This window comes from Cydia strobilella, chromosome 1 (assembly GCF_947568885.1).
Source record: "Cydia strobilella chromosome 1, ilCydStro3.1, whole genome shotgun sequence".
In the NCBI taxonomy this organism is placed as follows: Eukaryota; Metazoa; Arthropoda; class Insecta; order Lepidoptera; family Tortricidae; genus Cydia; species Cydia strobilella.
The window spans coordinates 6,701,515-6,728,467 of record NC_086041.1 but is presented as its reverse complement, the minus strand read 5'-3'; the positions used below and the strand labels follow the sequence as shown (position 1 = coordinate 6,728,467).

At 41.6% G+C, this 26,953-nt stretch overlaps 1 protein-coding gene across 1 annotated transcript in view; it reads left to right on the top strand.

The window, feature by feature from the left end:
• Positions 1-1,264: 1,264 nt before the first annotated feature.
• Positions 1,265-26,953, top strand: part of LOC134755725 (probable DNA mismatch repair protein Msh6) — a 29,655-nt gene continuing 3,966 nt past the window's right edge. The window contains exons 1-17 of the mRNA XM_063692272.1: positions 1,265-1,507; positions 1,722-1,868; positions 3,184-3,316; positions 4,197-4,389; positions 5,478-5,612; positions 5,756-5,891; positions 6,805-6,944; positions 7,512-7,646; positions 7,730-7,919; positions 8,627-8,933; positions 15,945-16,100; positions 17,295-17,541; positions 17,750-17,905; positions 18,308-18,442; positions 18,758-18,979; positions 20,041-20,214; positions 20,943-21,120. Coding sequence (XP_063548342.1) covers positions 1,354-1,507; positions 1,722-1,868; positions 3,184-3,316; positions 4,197-4,389; positions 5,478-5,612; positions 5,756-5,891; positions 6,805-6,944; positions 7,512-7,646; positions 7,730-7,919; positions 8,627-8,933; positions 15,945-16,100; positions 17,295-17,541; positions 17,750-17,905; positions 18,308-18,442; positions 18,758-18,979; positions 20,041-20,214; positions 20,943-21,120 — 2,938 coding nt within the window. The 5' untranslated portion in view covers positions 1,265-1,353. The remainder of the gene's footprint in view (positions 1,508-1,721; positions 1,869-3,183; positions 3,317-4,196; positions 4,390-5,477; positions 5,613-5,755; positions 5,892-6,804; positions 6,945-7,511; positions 7,647-7,729; positions 7,920-8,626; positions 8,934-15,944; positions 16,101-17,294; positions 17,542-17,749; positions 17,906-18,307; positions 18,443-18,757; positions 18,980-20,040; positions 20,215-20,942; positions 21,121-26,953) is intronic.

Genomic DNA, 26,953 nt, shown 5'->3' with positions numbered 1-26,953 from the left:
AAGTGACTGAGGACTGGAATAGAATCCACAGGTCCTCCTTTGAGAATCCTGAATCCCCGTACACGCAAAAGTACGTGTTGACGCGGCACTTACGTCCTTTTATAAAGAGTTTTTTAATGAAAACTCAAAATTGACCCAACCGATCATGTTCAAAGTTTTTGTTTCTCAAAGTATTTTCTTAGGTCTACTCTTCCGATATTTTTTCATATTTTATTAAACTTTGTTCCAAAAGTTATAGAGGGATGAACATTATTTTGGCCTTTGGAAACGGTTTTTTCCCAAAAGTATTAAATTTATCGAAAAAAGTGCATAATAACTTTGAAGTTATTTTTAAAGACCAATTTAATGATGTGCCACACGTTGGTGGTTTCAGATTTTTTTTATTGTGACACTTAGTTACATGTATGGAACGCCCCTCTTAAAATATATTTTTTACTAATTGGACTACTAAATCCAGTACAAAATACACGTTTATTTCAGATTTCTATACCCTGTCAGCAGTGTCAGCACTCTAAATAGTTTATACCCACCAAATTGGGTATAAACGAGTAAATACGGGTAAATTGAGTAAATACTGAGTATTTACTCGGTATTTACTCTTGAGTATTTACTCACTACCCATCTCTAGTCTGATCAGATACCCTTTCATCATCATCATCATATCAGCCTTCTATCGCCCACTGCTGAGCATAGGCCTCTCCTCGCGTACGCCACTTATCCCGGTCCTGAGCCAATCTCATCCAGAAGTGACCCGCAGTCTTCCGAATGTCGTCCACCCAACGAGCCAACGGACGCCAGGCACTCTTAGGCGCCAGATACTCTTAGGCGCCAGATACCCTTTACCCGTAGGAAACTTGCTGAGTAATGTACAGGAAATGCGGAGATCAGCAAAAAGTTTGTTAGTCCAGTTTGGGTTGGGTTGGGCATTGAACCCACGCTACATTTTTTTAAAGATACGACAGTCCGTGAGGTGCCGAGGGGATATTTTTTTTTATCTGCCTATCGCTAGAATGTAATAAATCTATATGAGATCTATAAAGGCTGATAACGAAATTTTGCGGTAAAATGTGCTTGATCGATTTATCAGAATGTGCTTAGATGATGAATATCTAAAATTTCGACTATTTACCAATTAAAATAGTTTTTTTTAAATAACGGTATAAAACAAGTGCCGAATATCTCTTGCACAGTATTTGACATTGACAGTTTGACATTTGGCCCGGTCGCCGGTCGGTTTTGCGCCAAAATAATGTCAATGTCAAGCACGATTGCACGTACAGCACGTATTCTTTAACTCCTCATAATTATAATAAAGCCTGTTACTAAATACAAACACGATATTACGTACCAACAATGTCTAAACGCAACAGCGTTGGACCTTCAAATACCCTATTTAACTATTTTACTAAAACACCGCCCGCCAACAAGAAGGCGAAACCCGTACAAAATGGAGACGGAACTCCAGACCTCGACTCATTAAAAAAAGAAATAGAAGTTAAAATTGAGAGTAAGTATACATTTAAGTTAATGCTGCTACCTATTGAATACAATTTTAGGGTCAGGGTTTCCTTTACTTTAGAAAGGCTTAAACCATTCACATTTAATGCTTAAGAAGACAGCTAACAGTCTTTGTTTGATCCATAAAGTGATCTTAAATGGAAACTTGTACTCAATTTGATGTAAAATAAAAGACCCAAGAGTGTCTAATTTTATTTTTATAGATAAGAAACGCGAGAGGCAAGTCACTCCCTCTCCAGAAGTGAAGGAGGAAGTACACAGTGATGGTGACGAACCTATCGCTCCTAAGAAACGGAAGAGGATCAGATTGAATCCTGTGGATTCCGATGATTCTGATACGGAAAATAAAGGTAAATTTTTAAACCAGCATAGATATTTATCTATTTAACAAGGTTTTTAAATGTAGAACTTGCCTTAGACTTCCACAGTTTCTTGTTGTAGGATCTAAATAATTTAAATGATACTGAGATAACAGTTCATATAAAGTTAACTGCTTCTTTATTATACAAATACAACATTTATTTATTAGAATGTTACTTTTTAGGGTTCCGTACCCAAAGGATAAAAATGGGACCCTATTACTAAGACTCCACTGTCCGTCCGTCTGTCTGTCTGTCACCAGGCTGTATCTCATGAATCTAGACAGATTAAATTTTCACAGTTGATGCATTTCTGTTGCCTCTATAGTCTATAACAACAAATACTAAAAAGTACAGAAGCCTCAGTGGGCGAGTTCGACTCACACTTCATGATTCGGTTTTATGATTTATTAAAGAAAACTTCTTCTTCTTCTTTTGTCGCGACCTTTTCCCATCTACTTGGGGTCGGCCCTCCTTATCCTTCTCTTCCACTGTGCTCGGTCTTGAGCTGTGCAGGCGTCCAATCCTAATTGTTTTAGGTCTTTCTCGACCGTCGTAAGCCAAGTGGTGGGTGGCCTTCCAGGTCCCCGTTTCGTCGTTGGCAAATCTAGGGCTAGCTTTACCATATGGTCCTCTGGCCGTCTTTGGATATGGCCGTACCAGCGGAGGCGGTTTTCTTTAACTTTTTCTATTATTATTATTATTTTTCTTTATTTATTAAAGAAAACACCATAGGAAAACTTACATACTCCTAAAAAACCGACCAAGTGCGAGTCCGACTCGCGCACGAAGGTTTCCGTACCATTACGCAAAAAAACGGCAATAAAATCGCGTTTGTTGTATGGGAACCGCACTTAAATATTTATTTTATTCTGTTTTTAGTATTTGTTGTTATAGCGGCAACAGAAATACATCATCTGTGAAAATTTCAACTGTATAGCTATCACGCACGGTTCATGAGATACAGCCTGGTGACAGACAGGCGGACAGTGAAGTCTTAGTAATAGGGTCCCGTTTTTACCCTTTGGGTACGGAACCCTAAAAAATCACTGATTACCATCAAGGTAGCATTAGTTCAAGATTATCCAAGCTTTTTTTATCAGTGGGAGAATGCCAGTGTCAAACAGGATGACTTTGAATAGGTGTGTCTAATGTTGATTTAATAAAAAAATCATTTAAGCAACTTTTACTTTTTTTCTTACTGTTATATTCTTTAAGTAACAGTAAGAAAAAAAAATTATATTTAGAAGAATTTGGCATCTATAATTTGACTAATTATGTTGTTTACAATATTTTGGTTGTTTAGTAGATAACATAATTGAGACCCCAAAGGAGAAGACAGCACTAGGGAAAAAACTGAATGATAGTTTTAAGTATGAGGCGATCCAGACACCAAAGGGCACCAGCAAGAGCTCAAAGAAACCAGCTGCAACTAATGGGTAATTTTTATTTACACAAAATAATAATCATTCTGTTTATTTATAAAATACTCAGTTAATACAATTTCTTTTGTTTTTGCTTGACAGATGGCAAATTCCATTTGATATTCTACCTTAAACCAAATAAAACAAAGTATATAGTTAAATCAGACCATTCAATTGCAATTGCGTACAAAACGTGGCAGCATGGTAGAAAATTGAATGTATAAAAACCATCCACCAACCGCCATGTACAAACGAATGGTATTAACATAAAACTAATAAGTCACACTTAACAAAAGGCTATAACAACACATTAACATGTTATTTTCTTACCAAGCACCTCAATTAACCGGTAAACCTATTTCGTATGGGGCAAAGTTAAGTGCTACTTTGAAATGAGTTAAACAGTTAGCTTGACCAAATTCAACCATTTACTACACATGCCACATACATACTTGCAGTGTAATCTTCAGTCCATACTATAAACTTGGTGGCTAAATGTGTATGGTCACATACTTTAATTGTTGATCCATTGTTGGTTGGCAGAGCCTATATCGGACAAAGCAATCAGTGTTTACCACTTTATTGACATCTCCCTTGAGTAGGGAACTATGGTAGCACCCATGAGGCTGACATGTTCACCTAGAGTGTCCAAAGCCTCCATAAAAACCAGATTAAAAAAAAAAATCTAAGGTTCATTACTAATTTATTAGGCTAATTTGGTTGTCAATACTAACAGTATGGAATGTCCAATGTGAAGTAAACCCTAAATGGCTCCACAATTAAAGTCCGTGACAGTACAACGATTGCCGTCCGCCCTACGACCCGCCGTCAATGTTGCAGCCGCAAGTACATAATTATGGGCTCTAAACTCATGCTGCCTCATTTTTTCATGCAGGCCAGCCATACCACCAAAAACTGAGACAGCAGACGAGTTGCCGGTCAACGACGATGGCAACTGGGTGCACTGCAAACTGGACTGGCTCCGGCCTGACAAGATTCGCGACGCCAACAAGAGGAAGCCAGATCATCCGGACTATGATCCTTCCACTCTCTTTGTGCCAACGGAGTTCATGAATAATCAGACTCCTGTAAGTTATTAAGTTTAGGAAGTCATACATACCTCGTAAAGGCTGGCGTCCACTAGACTCGCCGAGGCGAATCGAATCGAATCGCAATAATTCGCCTCCTATACATTTACTATGAATGGTAAATTCGATTCGACGCGCCGCGGCTCTTCGTCAATGGACGCAGTTTCATAGTAAATGTATAGAAGGCGAATTATTGCGATTCGCCTCGGCAAGCCTAGTGGACGCCAGCCTTAAGATTGTCTTACTTTTAGCAGACAGACCAGATTAGGGTCATGAAATTGCACACTTAAAAATTCTCGCAAAATAGGCGCTAGTCGTCGAGTTGCAATACTCGTAACAATACAATACAATAGCGGATTTGTTTTAAGAGAGAATAAAAGACGCAATGTTTATAGCAAACTGAAATTACTTAGGCAAAAAACTACCAAAGTTTCCAGAAACTTTTTGATTGTACAGTCAAATTAAACAATGTTTATCACATTGAGTGCCGGGAAGCCGCTCGGCGGGTTTTCTGTTCGTAGTTGCTTTCCTTTTAATTAGTTAATTTATATAACAATTATTTCATTAATTATTTTTAATCATAAAAAAATCGTAAAAATCAATTAATATTAATATTTAATAAGCTGCTTTAAATGTTATGGAAAATTATTTATATACACATACATATTATTTGCATGTTAAAAAAATAGAATAGAATAGAATTCATTTATTCATGGGAAACTGCATTTCATACAAACGTATTACAAAGAAAAACTATATTTAAAACAAAAAAGTATATACCTAGTTTACCACGAAACTGCTACTTGCTACGTAATTGTAAATATTGTAATGTTATTTAAAGTTGCATGAAGTAAAGGGCTATTATAAAAATATATAAAAAAGTTAATTTCCTCTACATACCGTGAAAACGCTAGGATCGGCAACGCGCGCTATTTATTTATTATTATTCATCTGTAACTTAAACAAGTGCAGTGATATACACGCATCAGCTTTTAGCTGCTAGTGTATTAAACAATATAATATAATATAATAATAATATAATAACTTGTCATCATCATACTCAAGCTTTTTCCCCTTTATTTCTCCAGGCTCATCGTCAATGGTGGCAGATGAAAACATCTCATTACGATTGCGTTCTTTTCTTCAAAGTCGGCAAGTTCTACGAATTGTACCACATGGACGCCGCGGTCGGGGTCAACGAACTCGGATTCTCATACATGAAGGTACTTTGCATCTAAATTTGTTCCCTATATATACCTGTTTATATGCAGCCTTTTTCTTAAGGGGTATTAGTAATCATCAATGTCAAGTTGCCATTGATATTTCTGCCTTATTGTTTTGGTTTCATAGTTCATTTTTGTTATAGGGTGATTTCGCTCACTCCGGTTTCCCGGAGAGCGCGTACGCTAGAATGGCCAATACGCTGGTGTCTAAAGGGTATAAAGTAGCTCGAGTTGAGCAAACGGAGACGCCTGATATGATGCAGGATAGGTGCAAGAAACGTAAGTGTAAATAAGGAAACTCATCATCATCATGTCAGCCGATAGACGTCCACTGCTGGACATAGGCCTCCCCCAAGGCTCGCCACTCCGACCGATCCTGTGCCGCTCGCATCCACCGAATTCCCGCGACCTTCACCAGGTTGTCGCTCCATCTCGTTGGAGGCCTACCGGCAGTTCGTCTTCCGGTACGCGGACGCCACTCCAGAACCTTCCGGCCCCACCGGCCATCAGTTCTGCGAGCAATGTGCCCCGCCCACTGCCACTTAAGGTTTGCAACTCTGCGAGATATGTCGGTGTCCCTAGTTCTACTGCAGATATCATCATTTCTGACTCTATCACGCAGAGAAACCCTGAGCATAGCTCTCTCCATAATAAGGAAACTAATATAATATAATCTGTTTTCATGTCATGCAAAGTTACGAATTGCAAATGCTGTTCAACTGCCTTAAAATAAACCTTCCTTCCTTTCCTTTTTCAAATTACTTCTATACAATTTATAACTCTTGGCTAATAGTTTTCCGTACTAGTTGTTAGTGTTTATCTAATCACTCACACCCCACTCATCCTTATTGCCTAGGCAAGAGAGTTCAATATAAAAATAGAGCATGTGAGTGGTTAAATGCAGAAGAGATGCTATCTTAACATATCACTAGCTGGTACAAGTCACGTTGACAAAGGCTGAGAGGGGTCTAGTCAAATATGTATTACGTTTATGCAAATAATTGTATAAAATTACAAGAAAAACTAAGGTACCTAACATAATGTTAATAGATTTAAAAAAACTTTAACAAGAAATACTGAAGCATTCAACAAACCTAATTAAGATTTTAAGTCAACGTAAACACATCTCTTACCTCACAAAATCTCACCTTTTTATGTTAGGGAATATCTCTTATTCATATATTTGTTCCAGTGGGTCAAACCTCAAAGTTCGACAAGGTGGTGCGTCGAGAAATATGCCAAGTGACGCTACGTGGCGCGCATGCGGCCGGTCTGCAAGACCCGGGCCCGGCCGAGCCTGGCGCGGATTACATGCTGTGTGTAGCCGAGGAGGTAGGTGTACAGTCTCTACTAGTTTTCAAGCGTTATTGATAACACATATTCCGGCGGGTCAAACCTCAAAGTTCGACAAGGTGGTGTGTCGAGAAATATGCCAAGTGACGCTACGTGGCGCGGTCGGTCTGCAGCCTGGCGCGAATTACATGCTGTGTGTTGCCGAGGAGGTAGGCATTTTACACTTCAACAACTCGAGCAAGGGTACTTCGTCGCTTAAACACAGTGAGCGAAATTGGATGTTGCTGCGAGCGTGAGACAAATTTTACCTTCAAATTAGATAATTATTTGTGCAACCAAAAAGCTTTACGCTAAACTTTAAGCTCGTATTACAGATACCTACAACTTTTCACCTCAGCAGAGAGAAGTTATTAGAAGGCTAAAATACCGCATGAAAGATAAGTCCTCCTAATACCTACGTTTATAAATTACATAAAATTAAAAAAAAAAACCGCACACAGTCTCTCTCCGACTCCCGTTCTCGTTGCGTTCCACTTCGCGTTCGATTTCCTGTTCACATTCGCCCTGAAATCGTACACTGATAGTTATTAGAAATTAATTTTCCAGGAAAGCAACGGGATCAGCACATATGGCGTGTGCTTCGTCGACGCTTCAATAGGGTTGTTCCATCTGGGACAATTCAAGGACGACAAGCATTCCTCAAGACTTCTTACTACTCTGGCGCATTTTCCGCCCGCACTAGTAAGTTTATAGAAGAACAACGGAATTTCCTTATGTGTTATAAATTCGGAACATTGGTAGAATTTGTAAATAATACTTTGCAGATCGTATACGACCGTAGATCCACCACAGCGCGTACATCAAAGTTACTCGGCACACATTGCCACCGCGCACGACGCGAACCTCAAGTATTATGGCCACCGGAGAAGACTCTTAAAACGCTTGCGGAAAACTACTACAAGACCAACGCCGATGGGGATTGGCCGGAGGGATTGAAGCCTTTCCTGCATGAAGGTAAATTAGATATGTGTACAAATCAAGATTAAGGAGCTGAATTTCTTGCGCCCAAATTTCCGCATGGAAATAGTTTTATTTGATCTCTGTCGACTGTCAAATAACTAAGGTATCAGACGCACAGACACCACTCAACAGCCTCGAAAAGAGAAGAGCAAGCTCATAACAGGCCATTAGCCAGGTGAAGTGCCCAGTACTGTCCAGTCACCAAGTTTACTTTTCGACAATAGAAAATATTAAATCACATTTAGAAACGGGTCTATCGCGAATTTATTTTGTTACCTTTATTTACCGACGTTTCGACACAGGTTTCACTGGTCGTGGTCGCGGCTAACTGACGTCCCAGCAAAATGTCAAAACAGAGATTTGTGTGACTACCCCACGAAAAGTGCATTTAAAGTTTGATGTAGACATCACATTTTCAAACCACCCACTACACATAAAAGTTAATTATTGTCAATAGTCCGACACACAACACTCACAACATCCGCGCACACATCCGAAGATAGATCCCCCGATAGAAAATACCCCGTAGGGGCATAGTGGTTATGGTCATCATTCAAGGGCCTTCTGCCTTTAATAGTCTATATCTCCTTATAATATGTCTGCTTTTAAAATGAGAGACTTACATTGCTCACCTATCATGGAAAAGTTAACGCTTGATTTAAATTTTAATTAATTGCATATTTACTTCATATTTCTTCCAGGTGACGCCTTAGGTTTAACTCCAGCCCCAAATTGCTACCTAGCGATCAAAGCCCTAGGCGGCTGCGTGTCCTACCTCTCCCAATGCCTCCTCGACATACAAGTACTAGGCATGTCGCAGTTCGAGTCCTTCGTGCCGCCCGACGTGCTAAACAAGACCTTATCGCAAGAGCTCAAGGTCGAGAATAAGTGGGAAGGCGGCAGTACCATGGTGTTGGATGCTATCACGTTGAGGAATTTGAGGATAGTACAGGATGAGGGGTGTTTGTATGACAAGTTGAATTTTTGTGCCACTGCTATGGGTAAAAGGTGAGAAAACAGTCATAAATATCAATTTAGCATGCCATCTTTAAAATGACAGGGGTCCGCTCGGTGGACTGATCTCAAGGATTGGCTCGGGTACGGATTTGTACGAAAGCGACTGCCATATGAGTTTTCAATTCAATTGGGTACAAAGAATAGAATAGTTTTTATTCGTAAACACACAGACAATAGGCATACATTAACAGAACATAGTGAAAATAAAGTGTCACGAAATGGCCCCATCTCAGCATGCTGCTGGCGACTTGAACCACGAATTAATAAACTAGTGGATGTGAAATGACTCCTATTTAGTATGAAAACCAGTGTCGCTAAACTCACACATTCATAGCCACGTTAAAATACGTCACACACTTACAAAATTGCTCTGATTCGTAGCAACTTTCCATACCAAAAGGTTATTACCGGTGGACATTTCTCGAACGAATATCAACTGTAGGCTACATGAGTGACGGTTTAAAATATAATGTCAAAGCTATATGACATACGACTCTTTCATTATCTCATTAATCTCACAAAAGCTCGCTCAACGTTCACCTAATACAACTACTCAACACCAGATGGCGTTATTTTATAGTTTTAAAATCACTTACTTATTACAGGCGAGAAAAGGGCTAAAAAACCAGTATAAGTAAGGTCTAATTACGCATGGTTTGTTACGGATCTCACGGTCACGTTACACTGGTGTTTTCGAGATCTCTACACGCCTGCGAGTAGCTAACCGTTGGAACATCGTTCCATTCGATATAGGGAGGGGACAGTGTAATCGGAGTGTTTTATCGATATTTGTGTGTTCAGTTAGGTATTGATATTTCATTACCGTATGTACACATACACATATACACATTTAGATGATACTTTATTTATGATTATAATATAGGTAGTGATAATCGTGATTGTATGAAAAATAATATGTAGTACAGTACAACAAATATCTAATTAGAAATGTGTTTCTTATTAATTGACCAACTAGGTTGTTAATGTGAACATTAAATATATCTTAAAGTCAAACAGATAAAATCATAGTTCTTTAAAGGTCTATTAACTCGGTATTGCTGTTATTTTGTAATAACAAATCTGCAATTACTTACATAGGTAAGTATTCGTCTTTAACAATATATTTACTTGTAGCAGCATTTAAGGCCAATCTAGACGGGACAACCTGATTAAATTGTCAAATTAATTGTATGGTGTGAAAGCATACATGAAACTGGCTCATCGATCCCACTTGATTTGATTGTAAGATTGTGACCTATCAAATCAGGAAGGGGGGCGGCAAAATTCCAATATTTGACGCTAGTTTGCGTGGTATGGAACACTTTTTATTAATTTAGTGAGCCCGAATGTCACTAATAATTACTAAATTAGTAACTAAGTTTTAGGCTTGTGGACGCTAGATGAGATGTATGGCAATTTTATCCCCAGAAATCTTTCTCTAAGAAATGCTCCGAGCAAATGGTGCTATATTTTTGCGGAAACTAATTTTCTTGCCCAGTAGCATTGATCCACTTATTTTTAATATCGGCATCTTGTGGGAACCTACAATCATTAATAATAAAGAAATAGAAAATATAAATCGTTTATTCATGGCACATTGCATGCATTGTACGCATAAGTACATTAAGTACCTAGTCTAATTATTTTAACGATGAAAATATGATGGGTGTAAAAAACAAAAACGTATGTAAAGGAATACGAAGGTTTGAAAGGTTGCCATGAAATGACCCCGACTTAACTTAGTGCTTGATGACCAGAGCTGCCATATTTACTTAGACATTGATTATCCCAAATAATAATTAGAAACGTGTCTAAAATAATAATTTATTACCGAACCAAACATCAAACTTGAAATATCGTAACTTTAACTTTATCGATATAAATATCGACATTGCGCAGCATCTGAGTAGCGAAGTTATTTGACATTTAGGATAGCGAATATTCCAGATAAACGTAAAGAATAGTGACAAAGGATTGTGAACTCTAAGTTCTAACTGATAAAATATAGATTTACTTAACGAACATTCGTAAATAATGCAAAATAAACAGATTTTTCGTATTAATCGGATTATATTTAAATAAATAACCACCGGTGATGGGAAATACCTCCACGTGAAAGATTTTTTAAACCGCTGTGATTTCTGCAGCTTAATACTGCACAATACGGCATTTTAAATTTAATTATCAATTTTTGTTAGACGAGCGTACGTACGACGTGAATGTCATTCGAGCATGAAGTTTACACAACAACTGAGCATAGTCTGTGCATAAAGTAAGTCGGTCGCTACTAACTGTCGGATAGACGGGAACGCCCACTTGCCATCTCCATCCTACTCCGTGACTTGAACGAAGAACTTGTTGGTATTAGACCAGATTCCTCACGATGTTTTCCTTCACTGAAGAACTATCGCTAAATATAGAATTTTGTACAAATATTATTTTTAAAGTAACTTGATACATTTCACGGCCCATGTATAGTTAGCATGTATGTTATGTATAGCCCATATCACTAAAATGATTGAGAAAAAGTACAAGCGCATATCTATGCTTAAAATGTGTACCTACCTATATGTACCCCTTCCCCTCGGACCCCGCAAGGTGTAGACGTGTCTAAGCCCCCGCGCTAATTGTTACTAATTAAATAAATAAACATTTTACACAGTTTAAATTCGCGTGACAAAATAGGAGCGCATAAGTTAGAAGACGCAACAGTTACCAGACCGCTGTGTGATACGTCACGCCTACGCTGTGGACCGGGTGAGTGCTACGCTGGTACGACGTCATTCGCTACGAATCATCTGCTACGCAGCGGCGAGTGTTACTACCTGTTGTACATCTATGGGCTCCTGGTACTTCGCTGGCATTTCATGTGAGCGCAGCGATTACGTCATCACCTCTCTCTACGCGCCATCTTCTACGCAACCTTTCGCTCCTGGACCCCTGGTACCTCTGACGGTAACCCATCTAAAGAGCGACTAGCAATGGACGACAGTATGATATGCAATGCATGCCAATTGGACTTAGCTGTCGGCGCAGAGTATTTGCAATGCATGCTTGAGACATGTGGTAAATTATATCACTATACTTGCAACAACAAAACCCTTTCAGAGGCCGAAAAGTCAATATGGGTTTGTCCCGAATGTGCCTGTGCAGCTAGGAAAGGAGGCCGGAATTGTGACACCCCGGTTGGTACCCCCGTAAACATAAAAAATGTTGCGCTCAGGAAACCGTACTCTAGTGGTCCTGCACCTCATCCTGCCCCTCAACAATTCCCCCAGAAGTCGCCAGAAGCTGACAAAGGTCTGTCCATGTCAATGCCTACGACCTTGGAAATTACTTTGCTTCGAGACCAAATAACGTGCTTAACAGAACAGCTGGCGGATGCAGTCTCTACCATCGGGCGGTTCCAATCTGAGATTTCTACGTGCACGAGTAAGGTTAAGGTTGAGGTGTTGAGCGGCAAACTTGAGGCATTAGAACGGGCTGTCGAGTCCCGCTGCGTTGGCTGCGCTGCTTTAATAGTATTACCCAAGCCTTTTAACATTAGGGACGATATTGATAATAACAGTAATACAGACGAAACGCGAACAGCCAAACGTCATAAAAAGAGTAAAAAGAGCAAAAAGAGCAGTAAGGTCATGGACCCCGTTACACTGCCCAGTACCTCAACGGTGGAGCCACCATCGGAAATCCCGCATGCAGATCCACCAGTTAACCACTTTGACGCCGCATGCTCCGAGGACTGTGGTCCCGTGACGGACAATTCGTCTGCGGAGAGGAACGGAAATCCTACGGCCGAAAGATGGGGAGAGGTCACTAAGAAGAAGCAGAGACGGCCAGCATCCATACGCTGCACCGGTGGCCCTAATGTTACTACTCTCAGGGCGGTCGAGGTCCGAAAACACATCCACTTGTGGAACATGGTCTCCAGTGCGGATGAAGTCCGGGATTACCTGCAGCGGCTTTGTGAACGGGGCACGTGTACCGTGGAGGAACTTCAGCCCAAAGGTGATTACAAGTCCTACAAGCTGGGGGTCCCTGTAGCTTATTATGATCAGTGCTTGTCGGCGGACGTATGGCCTGACAATGCAAGAGTGAAAGCGTGGTTTTTTCGGAAACAAACCAGGCAAACTAAAGGAACACCGAGCTCTAACTAAGGGCCCAACGATCAGCATTGCCTACCAAAATGTCAGAGGTCTCAACACAAAGCTGAATTTTTTTAAACAAAGTATTCTTGCTCACGAAAGTGATATTGTCGTCGTCACGGAATCATGGTTGTCAGCATCTGTAGAGGACCCCGAACTGGTGGGAGATGCTTGGAGCGTCTTGCGCCGAGATCGCGTCACCGGACGACAGGGAGGCGGTGTACTGGTTGCTTCGAGGCCAGGAATTAGTCTGCGGCGGCGACGAGAGTTTGAAACTGCCGACGGAGAGGATCTGTGGACCTCTTTTGTTGTGGGCGAAACACTGTTGCATTTGTGTGCTGTATACATTCCACCTAACTCTTCCGAAAGTGTGTATATGCAGTTTTTTCAAAAAATAGAGTCATTCATTGACTCTCTTGGTGCGGTCATAATCGTAGGTGACTTGAACCTTAACCCTAAGTATGCCTCAACTAGTATCCTAAGTTATTATGGTTTTTTTACCACAGTCTGTGACTTCACTGAAATGAATGAGGTATTAAATGTGCATGGAGGAATGCTTGATGTAGTGCTGGTGCGACAGCGTGCTCATGGTGTTAAGGTTAGTGAGGACCCACAGGGTAGCCTGGTTCCATATGCCGATGCTTATCATCCTCCTCTTGAAATTTCTATCCCTACCATGAAAGCAGTAAGTGACTCCGTGGAGATCGACGCTAGTAACCTTGATTCGAGCCGCGATTGGAATTTCTCTAAGGGCAATTACGAGCTTCTTTGCCAACTAATTGCCAATGTATCTTGGATAACTGTCATTGAAGCCCGAGAGGTCAATGTCGCCGTAGACCTCTTCTATAAATTGATCTACGGAATTTTTGATTCGTGCATACCCAGGAGGAGAAGGTCCAGCAAGCCCAGCAGACAGTATCCGGTCTGGTTTACTGCAGATCTTATAAGAGACATAAAACGGAAGGCTTCTCTTCACCGGAAGTGGAAACAAACTGGAAACAGAGAAATATATGCAGACTTCTCCAAACTCAGAGCCGATATTAAGACGAGAACATCAGTAGCTTATAAGAATTATATTGGCAGTGTTCAGAGTAACGTCACAGGTAATCCTCGGGTTTTTTGGCAACATATCAACAACCTAAAATCCAAAGGTGGGTTTGTAAACCGAGTGTTACACGACGGGAAGCCTTATGAGGGTGTAGAGGCGGCTCAGGCTTTCGCGAACTTCTTCTCGAGTGTCTTCCTTCCTGGGGTACCGTTACTTGACCCCTCTAAAACTATTCAACAGGATGTGACGAGCACTGCTAATTTGATTAATATCGGCACAATATCCCTTCAGGATGTTGAAGCTGGCATAGCTCGTCTGAAGCCCCAAAGCTCATTGGGTCCTGATGCCATCCCTGCGTATATTCTAAAGGGCTGCAAAGACTGGCTAGTACAACCTTTATGTCATATTTTCAACCTGGCTCTACGCACTGGGGAATACCCGAGTCACTGGAAGGTAACACGGGTACGGCCGATTCCTAAGTCGGGCGATGCAACTAAGGTTGAAAACTATCGTCCTATAGCGATTCTCTCCTCCATTGCGAAGTTGTTTGAGTGTATCATAAACAAACATATAGCCCCTCAAGTGCAGCCGTATCTTTGTGACGCTCAACATGGGTTTAGGCCCAGGCGATCTGTCGAGACGAACCTTTTAACCCTGGTAGACTCTATCTCTGAGCATTTGGATATGGGGATACAAGTAGACGTGCTGTACTTTGATTTTAAAAAAGCCTTTGATCGCGTAGATAACGACATACTCCTAAAGAAGCTATGTAACATCGGTTTCTCGCCAAATCTGCTCCGGTTCTTTGCGAGTTATCTACGCGATAGGCAGCAGTACGTGCAGCACGGATGCTTTGTCTCCGATTCCTACCATACTCGCTCCGGAGTAAGCCAGGGTTCAATTCTAGGCCCTTTTCTGTTCGGCGTCATGATTAATGACCTGGCGTCTCTCCCTAGATATGCGCAATGTCTTCTATACGCCGATGACCTAAAGCTTGTTTATGGTCTGGAACAACTATTGTGATTTTGACAACCCGTTTGTCATCAAGATTGTCTTTACCGCTTTAGTTAGGAGTAAACTGGAGGCAGCGTCCAGAGTGTGGAATCCCCATGAGGTCACTTACGCCTTGCTTCTAGAAAAGATCCAAAAGGCGTTCCTGAGATTTTTATTTAAAAAAATCTATGGGTACTATCCCTTCCTTTACCCAACAAAATATTTGCTTTGAACTCTGGGTTTTAACTCCCTGGAAGTGAGGCGTAATTATGCACTCATGACCGGGGCGTGCAGAATATTGCGTGGGGACACAGACTGCCCTCAGCTGGTCTCGCAGCTGTTGCGCCTCCGCGTCCCTTCTCTGTCTCAGGCAAAGTTTAATTTTAGACCTCGTCATCGCGACTTACTTGCTGCACCTAAAGCGCGCACTGCGGCGTACAGGCAATCACCACGGCTTCGCGCTTTGCACTACATCAACGCACTTCTCAAGTCGGCTCCGGACTGTGACGTTTTTGCCGGTAGTTGGAGGCTAATTTGTGAGGAATGCAAAAACCTTTGTGAGGCAATGGATGACCGTCCGTCCTCAGTTAGTTATTAATATTTCTTTGTATATTGTTTTATTTTGTGTATATACCTCGTTTCTTTGAATTTGTGTAAAAAAAAAAATGTCATACCTACCTAGTCCCAGATTATATACTGTACCTTGTTTGTATGTATTACTTTCTGTCCTAAATTTCGCAGTGCATTAGTACCTACTGTAATGCTGTGTAATTTTTTTTTTTTTTTAATCAATAAAATGTGTGTGTATATTTTCAGATTGTTATACCAGTGGGTATGTGCGCCAAGCTGCAATTTAGCCGTTATAAAGGAACGCCAGGAGGCTGTCAAGGAGTTATTCGAGAACCAAGAGCTGAGTCAAGATGCGAAGAATATACTTACTACATTGCCAGATTTGGAACGGCTTTTGGCGAAGTTAGTGTTGCTCTTAAGTTGTTATTTTCATAGAATTTAGGTTCAAAATTTAGGGAGTTTATATGCGGTTTGAGATGACGCTGACATACTCCACTGACTCGCTGCCGCTTAGGTTGAATCAGCAGAGCCATGCGAGCTTACAGTGCTATTTTGTATTAACATCGCCTTCCCCTTGTAGTCTCCTCTTCCTAGTTCTTGCTCCAGGATCTGCTCGCTGGAGTTACCCCAAGTATCAGTATCAGCTAGGATCAGGGACCGGCCCGCTATCCCTTATCGGGGTTTTATAAGGGTATTGCATAAGGCTTAACTCACCATACCCTTTGCCAGACGAAACCCTTTGTTTTGCTTTTAAAAACCCTTATATAAAGCTACCAGATTTGAGTAATCGGTAGCCCAAATACCCTTACAAAACCCTTATCATCCGCTCACCAACACCTTGCATATTGCTTATAAGGGTTAGCCTTATAAAGGGCTTCCCTTTTAGCATATAAGCGTGCTAATTTAAGTCGTCTACCTTGTTCATAAAGCACACATTACTTCGAATCCGAGCGATCGTCGGCGGCGACGGCGGCGTTCTTTGACTAGGCACGTATTTTCTTTCCTTTTCATACACTACCGTAGATATATACTAATCCTGTCTCTTTCACTCAAAGGGAAACCTTTATAAAAAGCGCTTAAAGATAAGGGTAACCCTTATTAAGAGCTAGCCTTATATTTGGTTAGCTTTTCGATAAGGGTTAGTCAAATGTAAGGGTATGAATGGGCTTGCAGTTTAAAAGGAAAAGTCTTTCAATGTGTTAGCCGTGTTTAAGTGTCGCCCATTGAAAGGGTTTTATCGCGGAAAGGGTTGTCCGGTCCCTGGCTAGGATATAGTTGGTCAAACCACATTGTCAATAAATATAAGAACAAAAAAAACTATATTTATTCTTTTCTTTTGGGTACTAGTACTAGTGTAAGACAAAGGGTATGACTCTTCGTCTATGTTTGAAATGAGACAGTCCTTTGACAAACTACATATGTTACGTTTATATTCTTTTGGTTTCATAAAAAGCGTTAAGGTTAAAGCGTTTTTCAATAAAAAGACACATCAAGATTGTTTACCATTTTTCTAATGCTAAAAAAACGAGGTATAGTAAGTTTACCTTACCGTACGTTAGTACATATTGCGTAATATATAATTCATTTTGTTTGCAGAGTGCACACCCTCGGCAACTTGAAGCGCTCGACATCGCACCCCGACTCACGCGCCATCTTCTACGAAGAGAAGACCTACTCCAAACGAAAAGTCCTCGACTTCATCGCCGTGCTCAATGGATTCCAGTCTGCACTGAAACTTGTTGAGTTATTTGATGACGCAGAAAGCGGAATGTTGAAGAAATTAACGAAGTTTAGTCCGCATGGAAAGTTTCCGGATTATAGGGACACGTTGAAGTTTTTTAAGGTTGGTAATTCTATTGTTTTGTTGTAAAATCTTAGGTCAAACTGTAAAGTCGGAGCTTTTAACCTCCTCGCTGACTGCACATCGAATGACTAACTTTCATTTTGGAACGGACATCTAAGTTTCAGGACATTGCACAATAGATTCGGAAGACGGACTACTGAACAGACCGTTTGTTTTGGTTGTCACCTGATGATGTGTTATTTTGCAGGAAGGATTCAACCAATCCGAAGCCGAGAAAGAAGGTCGCATCCTGCCCGGCGCGGGCGTCGACCCCGAGTATGACAACACACTGCAACTTATTGACAATATACAGAAAGAGCTCAAGGAGTATCTGGCTGAACAGGAGAAATACTTCAAGTGTCGGGTGAGATCTAACTTATAACACGAGGGAATTAATTTCAGGTTTAGACTATAATTAAAAATGAAAAGCATTTGTTGACATAATTTTAATTCACAGACAAAATTGCTTTAAATATATCATGATATTTGACTGGATTACGTTATAACGTTATTGACCAAGCGAGCGTTAAACGTCTCCGTTTTAGCTTGGGTAAAACTGCTTTCGTAATGTCTGCCCGGCTGTTCTCTACAGCTTACATTTCATAACCTATTCTCGTGGAATTTCGTGAGCAGTTTCGATAATTACATGGATTTTTTCGTAGATTCTTGATTTCGGGGTTAGCGAGGTCTATACCGCACAGTGTCACTGGTTATTAACTTCATTCAAATCAGCCTATATCTACGTACAGATATTTCGTTGTTTCAGTTGAAGTACGTGGGAACCGACAAGAAGCGTTATCAGATAGAGGTACCAGAAAGCGCTACGAAAAGGGCAACTTCTGACTACCACATGGAAGGTGCCCGAAAAGGGTTCAAGAGATTCTCTACCAGTGAAACTAAGGTAAAAGCTAAAACATACGCAAAGTATATTCGAAACGAAGTAAGAATTTAAAATTGTAAGCTGGGATTTCAACAAGAGGTGTACTGATTTAGAAAGAAGGATGTGATTTTCACTTCACCAATTAAAAAACCTGCTTTATTCCTATGCAAATATGAAGCACATATATTAGACTTACTCAAGTGAAGTATCAGTTTCACCCAACTACATGTTGGCAAATTTATTAATTTAGATAAATCGACTGATTATATAATTCACTTTACATTTGAATAGCATGTCCTTCCCTTTTATTGTCCTTTATATGTCATACAATTTCAGGACCTCCTAGCCCGTATGACGGCAGCCGAAGATCAAAAGCGCGACGTCCTGAAAGACCTGAGTCGTCGAATGTTCGAGAAATTCTCCAGCAACCACGCGTACTGGGACGCCGCCGTGCAGTGTGTTGCGGTTTTGGACATACTACTGGCTTTAGCAGAGTTTGCGAGGCAGCAGAGCGGGGATGTTTGTCTGCCGAGTGTTACTTTCGACCCGGAGCAAAAGGTGAGACAATATACTGACTGACACACGATGTCATAAAAGACCTGAGTCGTCGAATGTTCGAGAAATTCTCCAGCAACCACGCGTACTGGGACGCCGCCGTACAGGGTGTTGCGGTTTTGGACATACTACTGGCTTTAGCAGAGTTTGCGAGGCAGCAGAGCGGGGATGTTTGTCTGCCGAGTGTTACTTTCGACCCGGAGCAAAAGGTGAGACAATATACTGACTGACACACGATGTCATAAAAGACCTGAGTCGTCGAATGTTCGAGAAATTCTCCAGCAACCACGCGTACTGGGACGCCGCCGTACAGTGTGTTGCGGTTTTGGACATACTACTGGCTTTAGCAGAGTTTGCGAGGCAGCAGAGCGGGGATGTTTGTCTGCCGAGTGTTACTTTCGACCCGGAGCAAAAGGTGAGACAATATACTGACTGACACACGATGTCATAAAAGACCTGAGTCGTCGAATGTTCGAGAAATTCTCCAGCAACCACGCGCATTGGGACGCCGCCGTGCAGTGCGTCGCGGTTTTGGACATATGTACTTCTGGCCGTAGCAGAGTTTGCGAGGCCATAGGTATAGACGATAGCTAGCATCAAAAGCGACAATAAAAACGTGAGTGAACATGATGCATGTAACTGCATCGAAATATCGGGAGCTCACAAATAATACAAAAGGTAATCACGGTCTATATCCCGGTCAATATAAGTCTAATAAAAACGTGCTTTCAACTTTTATAGCACATAGATTTGCTACAGTTGGGTGTTTCTGACATTGTTATACTTTTGTATTAATATATACCAATATATTACTTTGCTAATCCGCGAAAAGATAACGTCCTAGTCAATCAGTGTTAACCCGTTATACTTACTTGCATATTTTTGTATTATAACTACTTTGTAGGGTTGAAATTTTCGCAGATGATGTATTTCTGTTGCCGCTGTAACAACAAATACTAAAAAGTACAGAACCCTCGTTGCGCGAGTCCGACTCGCACTTGGCCGGTCTTTCCTTTTTTAAATAAAATTATTCTCTACCGCATTAACGAAAGTTTTTATTGCAGCCCTTCATAAACATAGTAGACGGGCGGCACCCGTGCATACCCGTCGCGGAGTTCATCCCCAACGACACGAATCTGGGCGGAGAAGCCGCGCTACTTCTGCTGACGGGTCCCAACATGGGTGGCAAGTCTACACTCATGCGGCAGATGGGTCTACTCACTGTTTTGGCGCATTTGGTAAGTTTATGGTTCCATGGTTTTTTAGTTTCAAGGGGCTAACAGCCTCAGTGGTGAGCGTCTAGTACAAAGTTCGATGGAGCGGGCAGCTTGACGTCAAACGGACCGAGCGGCAAAGAGCAGCGCGCACTATGGCCTCTCGCATATATTTGCATTTGTTTGTTATAAACGCCTCACATTCCGCCCTGCTGCACGCACCTCTTGAGTGTCCACTATAAAGTCTACTTTGTATGAAAATAAGATACTAACAATAAATATTTCGAACTTTTTCTAGTATCAGATCCTCAAACAGACTTGTTATACGTCACAATACCAAAGATAATTGGGCCTTTTAACTATAGTTTGTCAAAGGACTGTCTCATGAATTTCAAACATAGACAGAGATAATCATACTATCTTTGTCTTACACTACTACTAGCACCCAAAAAAAAGGATGAGTATAGTTTTTTAGGGTTCCATACCCAAAGGGTAAAAAGTTAAAAACAGGACCCTATTACTAAGACTCCGTCCTTCTGTCTGTCTGTCACCAGGCTGCATCTCATGAACCGTGATAGCAAGACAGTTGAAATATTCACAGATGATGTATTTCTGCTGCCGCTATAACAACAAATACTAAAAAAGTACGGAACCCTCGGTGGGCGAGTCCGACTCGCACTTGGCCGGTTTTTTTGGTTCTTATTTACTGCCAATTTGGTTTGACTTACTATACAATTCAACGTCGATTCCAGGGTTCATACGTCCCAGCGTCAGAATACAGCCTAAGCGTAGTGGACCGCGTGTTCACACGGCTCGGCGCGGCCGACGATATCCTGTCGGGGCAGTCCACGTTCCTCGTGGAAATGAACGAAACAGCAGCTATTGTCAAGCACGCCACCGTGCATTCTTTGGTGCTGTTGGATGAACTTGGTAAGTTTTTAATACTAAAAATGACGGTGACAGTAATCTTACGGCCCAGCGTCAGAATGCAGCCTAAGCGTAGTGGACCGCGTGTTCACACGGCTCGGCGCGGCCGACGATATCCTGTCGGGGCAGTCAACGTTCCTCGTGGAAATGAACGAAACAGCAGCTATAGTCAAGCACGCCACCGTGCATTCTTTGGTGCTGTTGGATGAACTTGGTAAGTTTTTAATACTAAAAATGACGGTGACAGTAATCTTACGGCCCAGCGTCAGAATGCAGCCTAAGCGTAGTGGACCGCGTGTTCACACGGCTCGGCGCGGCCGACGATATCCTGTCGGGGCAGTCAACGTTCCTCGTGGAAATGAACGAAACAGCAGCTATAGTCAAGCACGCCACCGTGCATTCTTTGGTGCTGTTGGATGAACTTGGTAAGTTTTTAATACTAAAAATGACGGTGACAGTAATCTTACGGCCCAGCGTCAGAATGCAGCCTAAGCGTAGTGGACCGCGTGTTCACACGGCTCGGCGCGGCCGACGATATCCTGTCGGGGCAGTCCACGTTCCTCGTGGAAATGAACGAAACAGCAGCTATTGTCAAGCACGCCACCGTGCATTCTTTGGTGCTGTTGGATGAACTTGGTAAGTTTTTAATACTAAAAATGACGGTGACAGTAATCTTACGGCCCAGCGTCAGAATGCAGCCTAAGCGTAGTGGACCGCGTGTTCACACGGCTCGGCGCGGCCGACGATATCCTGTCGGGGCAGTCAACGTTCCTCGTGGAAATGAACGAAACAGCAGCTATAGTCAAGCACGCCACCGTGCATTCTTTGGTGCTGTTGGATGAACTTGGTAAGTTTTTAATACTAAAAATGACGGTGACAGTAATCTTACGGCCCAGCGTCAGAATGCAGCCTAAGCGTAGTGGACCGCGTGTTCACACGGCTCGGCGCGGCCGACGATATCCTGTCGGGGCAGTCAACGTTCCTCGTGGAAATGAACGAAACAGCAGCTATAGTCAAGCACGCCACCGTGCATTCTTTGGTGCTGTTGGATGAACTTGGTAAGTTTTTAATACTAAAAATGACGGTGACAGTAATCTTACGGCCCAGCGTCAGAATGCAGCCTAAGCGTAGTGGACCGCGTGTTCACACGGCTCGGCGCGGCCGACGATATCCTGTCGGGGCAGTCCACGTTCCTCGTGGAAATGAACGAAACAGCAGCTATTGTCAAGCACGCCACCGTGCATTCTTTGGTGCTGTTGGATGAACTTGGTAAGTTTTTAATACTAAAAATGACGGTGACAGTAATCTTACGGCCCAGCGTCAGAATGCAGCCTAAGCGTAGTGGACCGCGTGTTCACACGGCTCGGCGCGGCCGACGATATCCTGTCGGGGCAGTCAACGTTCCTCGTGGAAATGAACGAAACAGCAGCTATAGTCAAGCACGCCACCGTGCATTCTTTGGTGCTGTTGGATGAACTTGTTAAGTTTTTAATACTAAAAATGACGGTGACAGTAATCTTACGGCCCAGCGTCAGAATGCAGCCTAAGCGTAGTGGACCGCGTGTTCACACGGCTCGGCGCTGCCGACGGTATTGTATCGGGGCAGTCCACTTTCCACGTGGAAAAGAACGGGACAGCAGCCATAGTTAAGCATGCTGTGCATTCTTTCCTATTATCCTGAAACGATAATCGCTTGGTGTCAAACTAAAACTGACTTTTAACTCTTTACAAAAAACGCTTCAATTTTCACACGCCGCAGCACATACGTTTACGATTATACGAATACAGAATTAGCTCTATGCATGTTTTTTTTTTTGTAATCATAATTTATATCGTTTGAACACAGGAAAATATAAAAATACTTTTGTAAACCTTCACATTATTTTATTAAAAAATATTTAAAATGTTGAAAATATTTGAGCGGTTGAAACGCTCATAATTTTTGACTCTAATTCGACAAAGCGTGATGACGTCACACGTTGGACGGTCCAACTGACGTTTGCTACTAATGACTATGTTATGTCGTATTTAGTAAGTAATAGAGTTCATTTTTGTATGCATTGCGGGATTCGCCCGATGGACGCCGCAGCGTAGTATATAGTCAACAAATTCGCGCGTCGGACTAATAGCACTGACGGCACAGCGGTACAACGTCGGACTAGCGATCGTATGGGCGAGGGTTCAAACCCCGGTGGCGCATCATCTTTTTCTAAATTTTTAAGGATATTTTTCATACTTATATTAATGCATTACATTCTGCAAGTCATTCCAGCTCATGTCTTTGAAAGATTAATACGGTTGTTGTGTAAACAATGTACCCGCCATAGACATCGAAATTGCAAATGTAAAATTAGATTGCAAAATGCAATCACCGTTTATTAACTAAGTTAGATACTTATTACGGACATTATTATTGTTTTGTTTTGTGAGTGACATTACGGCGAAGGGGTAAGTGCTAGTGGCTAAGCAAACACTGCTAATGTACATTAAATAAATAATATAATATAATGCCTCTAAAAGAGGACTGGCATAGTTAAAGTAAATCCTTTGTTTTAGCCTGTGGACATGCCCTTCAAGGTTCGGTCGAAAATACGACCACTAGCTCAATAAAGCACAGTTATCACGCTAGCCGGCGTATCTTAGGAATAGCAGGATTCCCAGACCTTAGCAGTTTAAACTCCTCTTGGCGTCCAACACATAGTTTTAATTTAGTTATAGGATTGTTCACCAGTTCTTATCGTTAAAAAGCCTAATGGGGATAATAGACTGTGTCTTGACAGCAGACAGTTAAATCGAGTAACAAAACGGGATACATACCCACTGCCTCGGGTAACGAATGTGTTAGATAATTTACGCAATGCTAGGTTTTTAAGCACTATTGACTTACGATCAGCGTTTTGGCAAATTCCGTTAGATGAGGACAGTAAGGAGAAAACTGCTTTTGCTGTGGGGGGCAAGGGATTATTCCACTTTAAGGTCATGCCATTCGGTCTCGTTAATGCCTCACAGACGCAGCAAAGGTTAATGGATGTATTATTTCAGTCAAATGAAGATAAGATTTGGGCATATTTGGATGACATCGTTATTTGTTCTACAAGCTTTGAGGAGCATATACAGTTAATAAATAAGGTGTTGGAAATTCTCCAGAAAGCAAATTTGACGATAAATGTAGATAAATGCAAGTTTGCCCGATCGAGCTTGCGATATTTAGGGTACATAGTTGATAAAGATGGGCTGAGAACAGACCCTGAAAAAGTGGCGGCAATCATTAACTTTCCTAGGCCACGTAATTATTCAGAGTTAAGGCGATTCATCGGTTTGGCCAGTTGGTATAGAAGATTTGTCAAAGACTTTGCCATGGTAGCTGCTCCGCTCCATGACCTTACAAAAGGCAAAAAGAAGAAACAACTATGTTGGACCGAAGAGGCGGAAAGGGCATTTTTAAAAATGAAAACATTACTTACCACGACGCCTGTTGTGACATGTCCGGATTATTCTAAGCCCTTTACTATCCAATGTGATGCTAGTAATAGCGGAATTGGTGCGGTCTTATGTCAAAATCAGGGTGATGTAGAACTGCCGGTCGCGTATTTAAGTAGGAAACTTAACGACAGGGAAAAGAAATACTCGACGTCAGAAAGAGAACTACTAAGCATGGTATTTGCGATTGAAAAGTTTAGGCCATATGTTGATGGAGTACACTTCACAGTGGTCACTGACCATAGTGCGTTGCAATGGTTACACAAGATGAGAGATCCGCACGGTAGGTTAGCAAGATGGGCCGTGAAACTGCAACAGTTCAGCTTTGATATAGTACACAGGCCTGGCAAAAGCCACGTTGTACCTGATGCATTGTCACGGGGTTCGATTGGCAGCACTATTCCGGAAATAAATATAATAGACATTTTAGAACGCCACAAAGATGATTGGTACAGATCTAAGGTAATGGAAGTACAAGATAATTCATCGGACGAGTGGAAAGTCATGAATGGCTTGTTATATAAAAGGATAGAGTTAAGTTCGTTTCCGAGCCAGGAAGATGTATGGAAATTGTACGTGCCTGAGGCATTAAGAGGTAAGGTCTTCGCAGAGTGTCATGACAATGTGACGGCTGGTCACTTGGGCATTCGTAAGACGTATCTAAAAATAAAACAAACATATTTTTGGCCTAACTTGTGGGAAGAAGTGAAGCAATATGTGACGAAATGTGATACGTGTGCGAGGCATAAGGTTTCACAGCAAGGCCCATTAGGACTCATGGGTGAGCATAGAGAGGTTACACGGCCATGGCAGCTAATATCATTAGACTTGATGGGTCCGTTTCCGAAAAGCAAATCAGGTAACACTATGTTACTCGTGATTACATGTTGGTTCAGCAAGTTTGTGCTTCTCTTTCCATTAAGGACCGGAAAGGCAGAGAAGATATGCGATATACTGGAAAATCAGTTACTGTTATATGGTGCACCTAAAGCTATCATATGTGACAATGGTCGCCAGTTCTGTTCACAGCAGTTTAAGGATTTGGCGATGAAATATAATAGCAAATTGTGGTTTACGCCGAATTATCATCCCCAAAGCAATCCGACTGAGAGAGTCAACAGAGTGGTGGGCACTATGATTTCGACGTTTGTAAAGTCAGGGAAACACAATATGTGGGACGTCAACCTACCTCAGATTGGCAATGCTATTAGAACTTCAGTGCATGAAACGACACGCCACACTCCTTCGTATTTGTTTTTAGGCAGAGAGACCCGTGTACCGAATCTAGATCGGCCCAATTCAGTGCAGTTATTACAAAATAAGGACAATGATTACCCGATAAATGTATCGACCTACATAGAGAGTCTCCAGCAACGGGAGGAAGTTTTTGAATCTGTTCGACAAAGGTTAAGGCAAGCACATGAAAACAGTCGGCAGCTTTATAACAAAAAACGTAGGACTCATACCTTTAAGATTGGAGAGATGATATATAAAAGGACTAAATGTTTGTCAAACGCTCCGAATAAGTTCATGGCAAAACTAGCTCCTAAGTATGATAGGGCTATAATAGTGGACAAGCTCTCAGAGACTGTCTTTCGTCTAAACAATGCATATGGCAAATGTATAGGAAATTGGCATGTTAAGGACCTCAAGCCAACATGTTAAAAAAAAAAATATATATATATATAGATATATATTTTTTGTTGAGGGAGGAGGAATATGTTATGTCGTATTTAGTAAGTAATAGAGTTCATTTTTGTATGCATTGCGGGATTCGCCCGATGGACGCCGCAGCGTAGTATATAGTCAACAAATTCGCGCGTCGGACTAATAGCACTGACGGCACAGCGGTACAACGTCGGACTAGCGATCGTATGGGCGAGGGTTCAAACCCCGGTGGCGCATCATCTTTTTCTAAATTTTTAAGGATATTTTTCATACTTATATTAATGCATTACATTCGGCAAGTCATTCCAGCTCATGTCTTTGAAAGATTAATACGGTTGTTGTGTAAACAATGTACCCGCCATAGACATCGAAATTGCAAATGTAAAATTAGATTGCAAAATGCAATCACCGTTTATTAACTAAGTTAGATACTTATTACGGACATTATTATTGTTTTGTTTTGTGAGTGACATTACGGCGAAGGGGTAAGTGCTAGTGGCTAAGCAAACACTGCTAATGTACATTAAATAAATAATATAATATAATGCCTCTAAAAGAGGACTGGCATAGTTAAAGTAAATCCTTTGTTTTAGCCTGTGGACATGCCCTTCAAGGTTCGGTCGAAAATACGACCACTAGCTCAATAAAGCACAGTTATCACGCTAGCCGGCGTATCTTAGGAATAGCA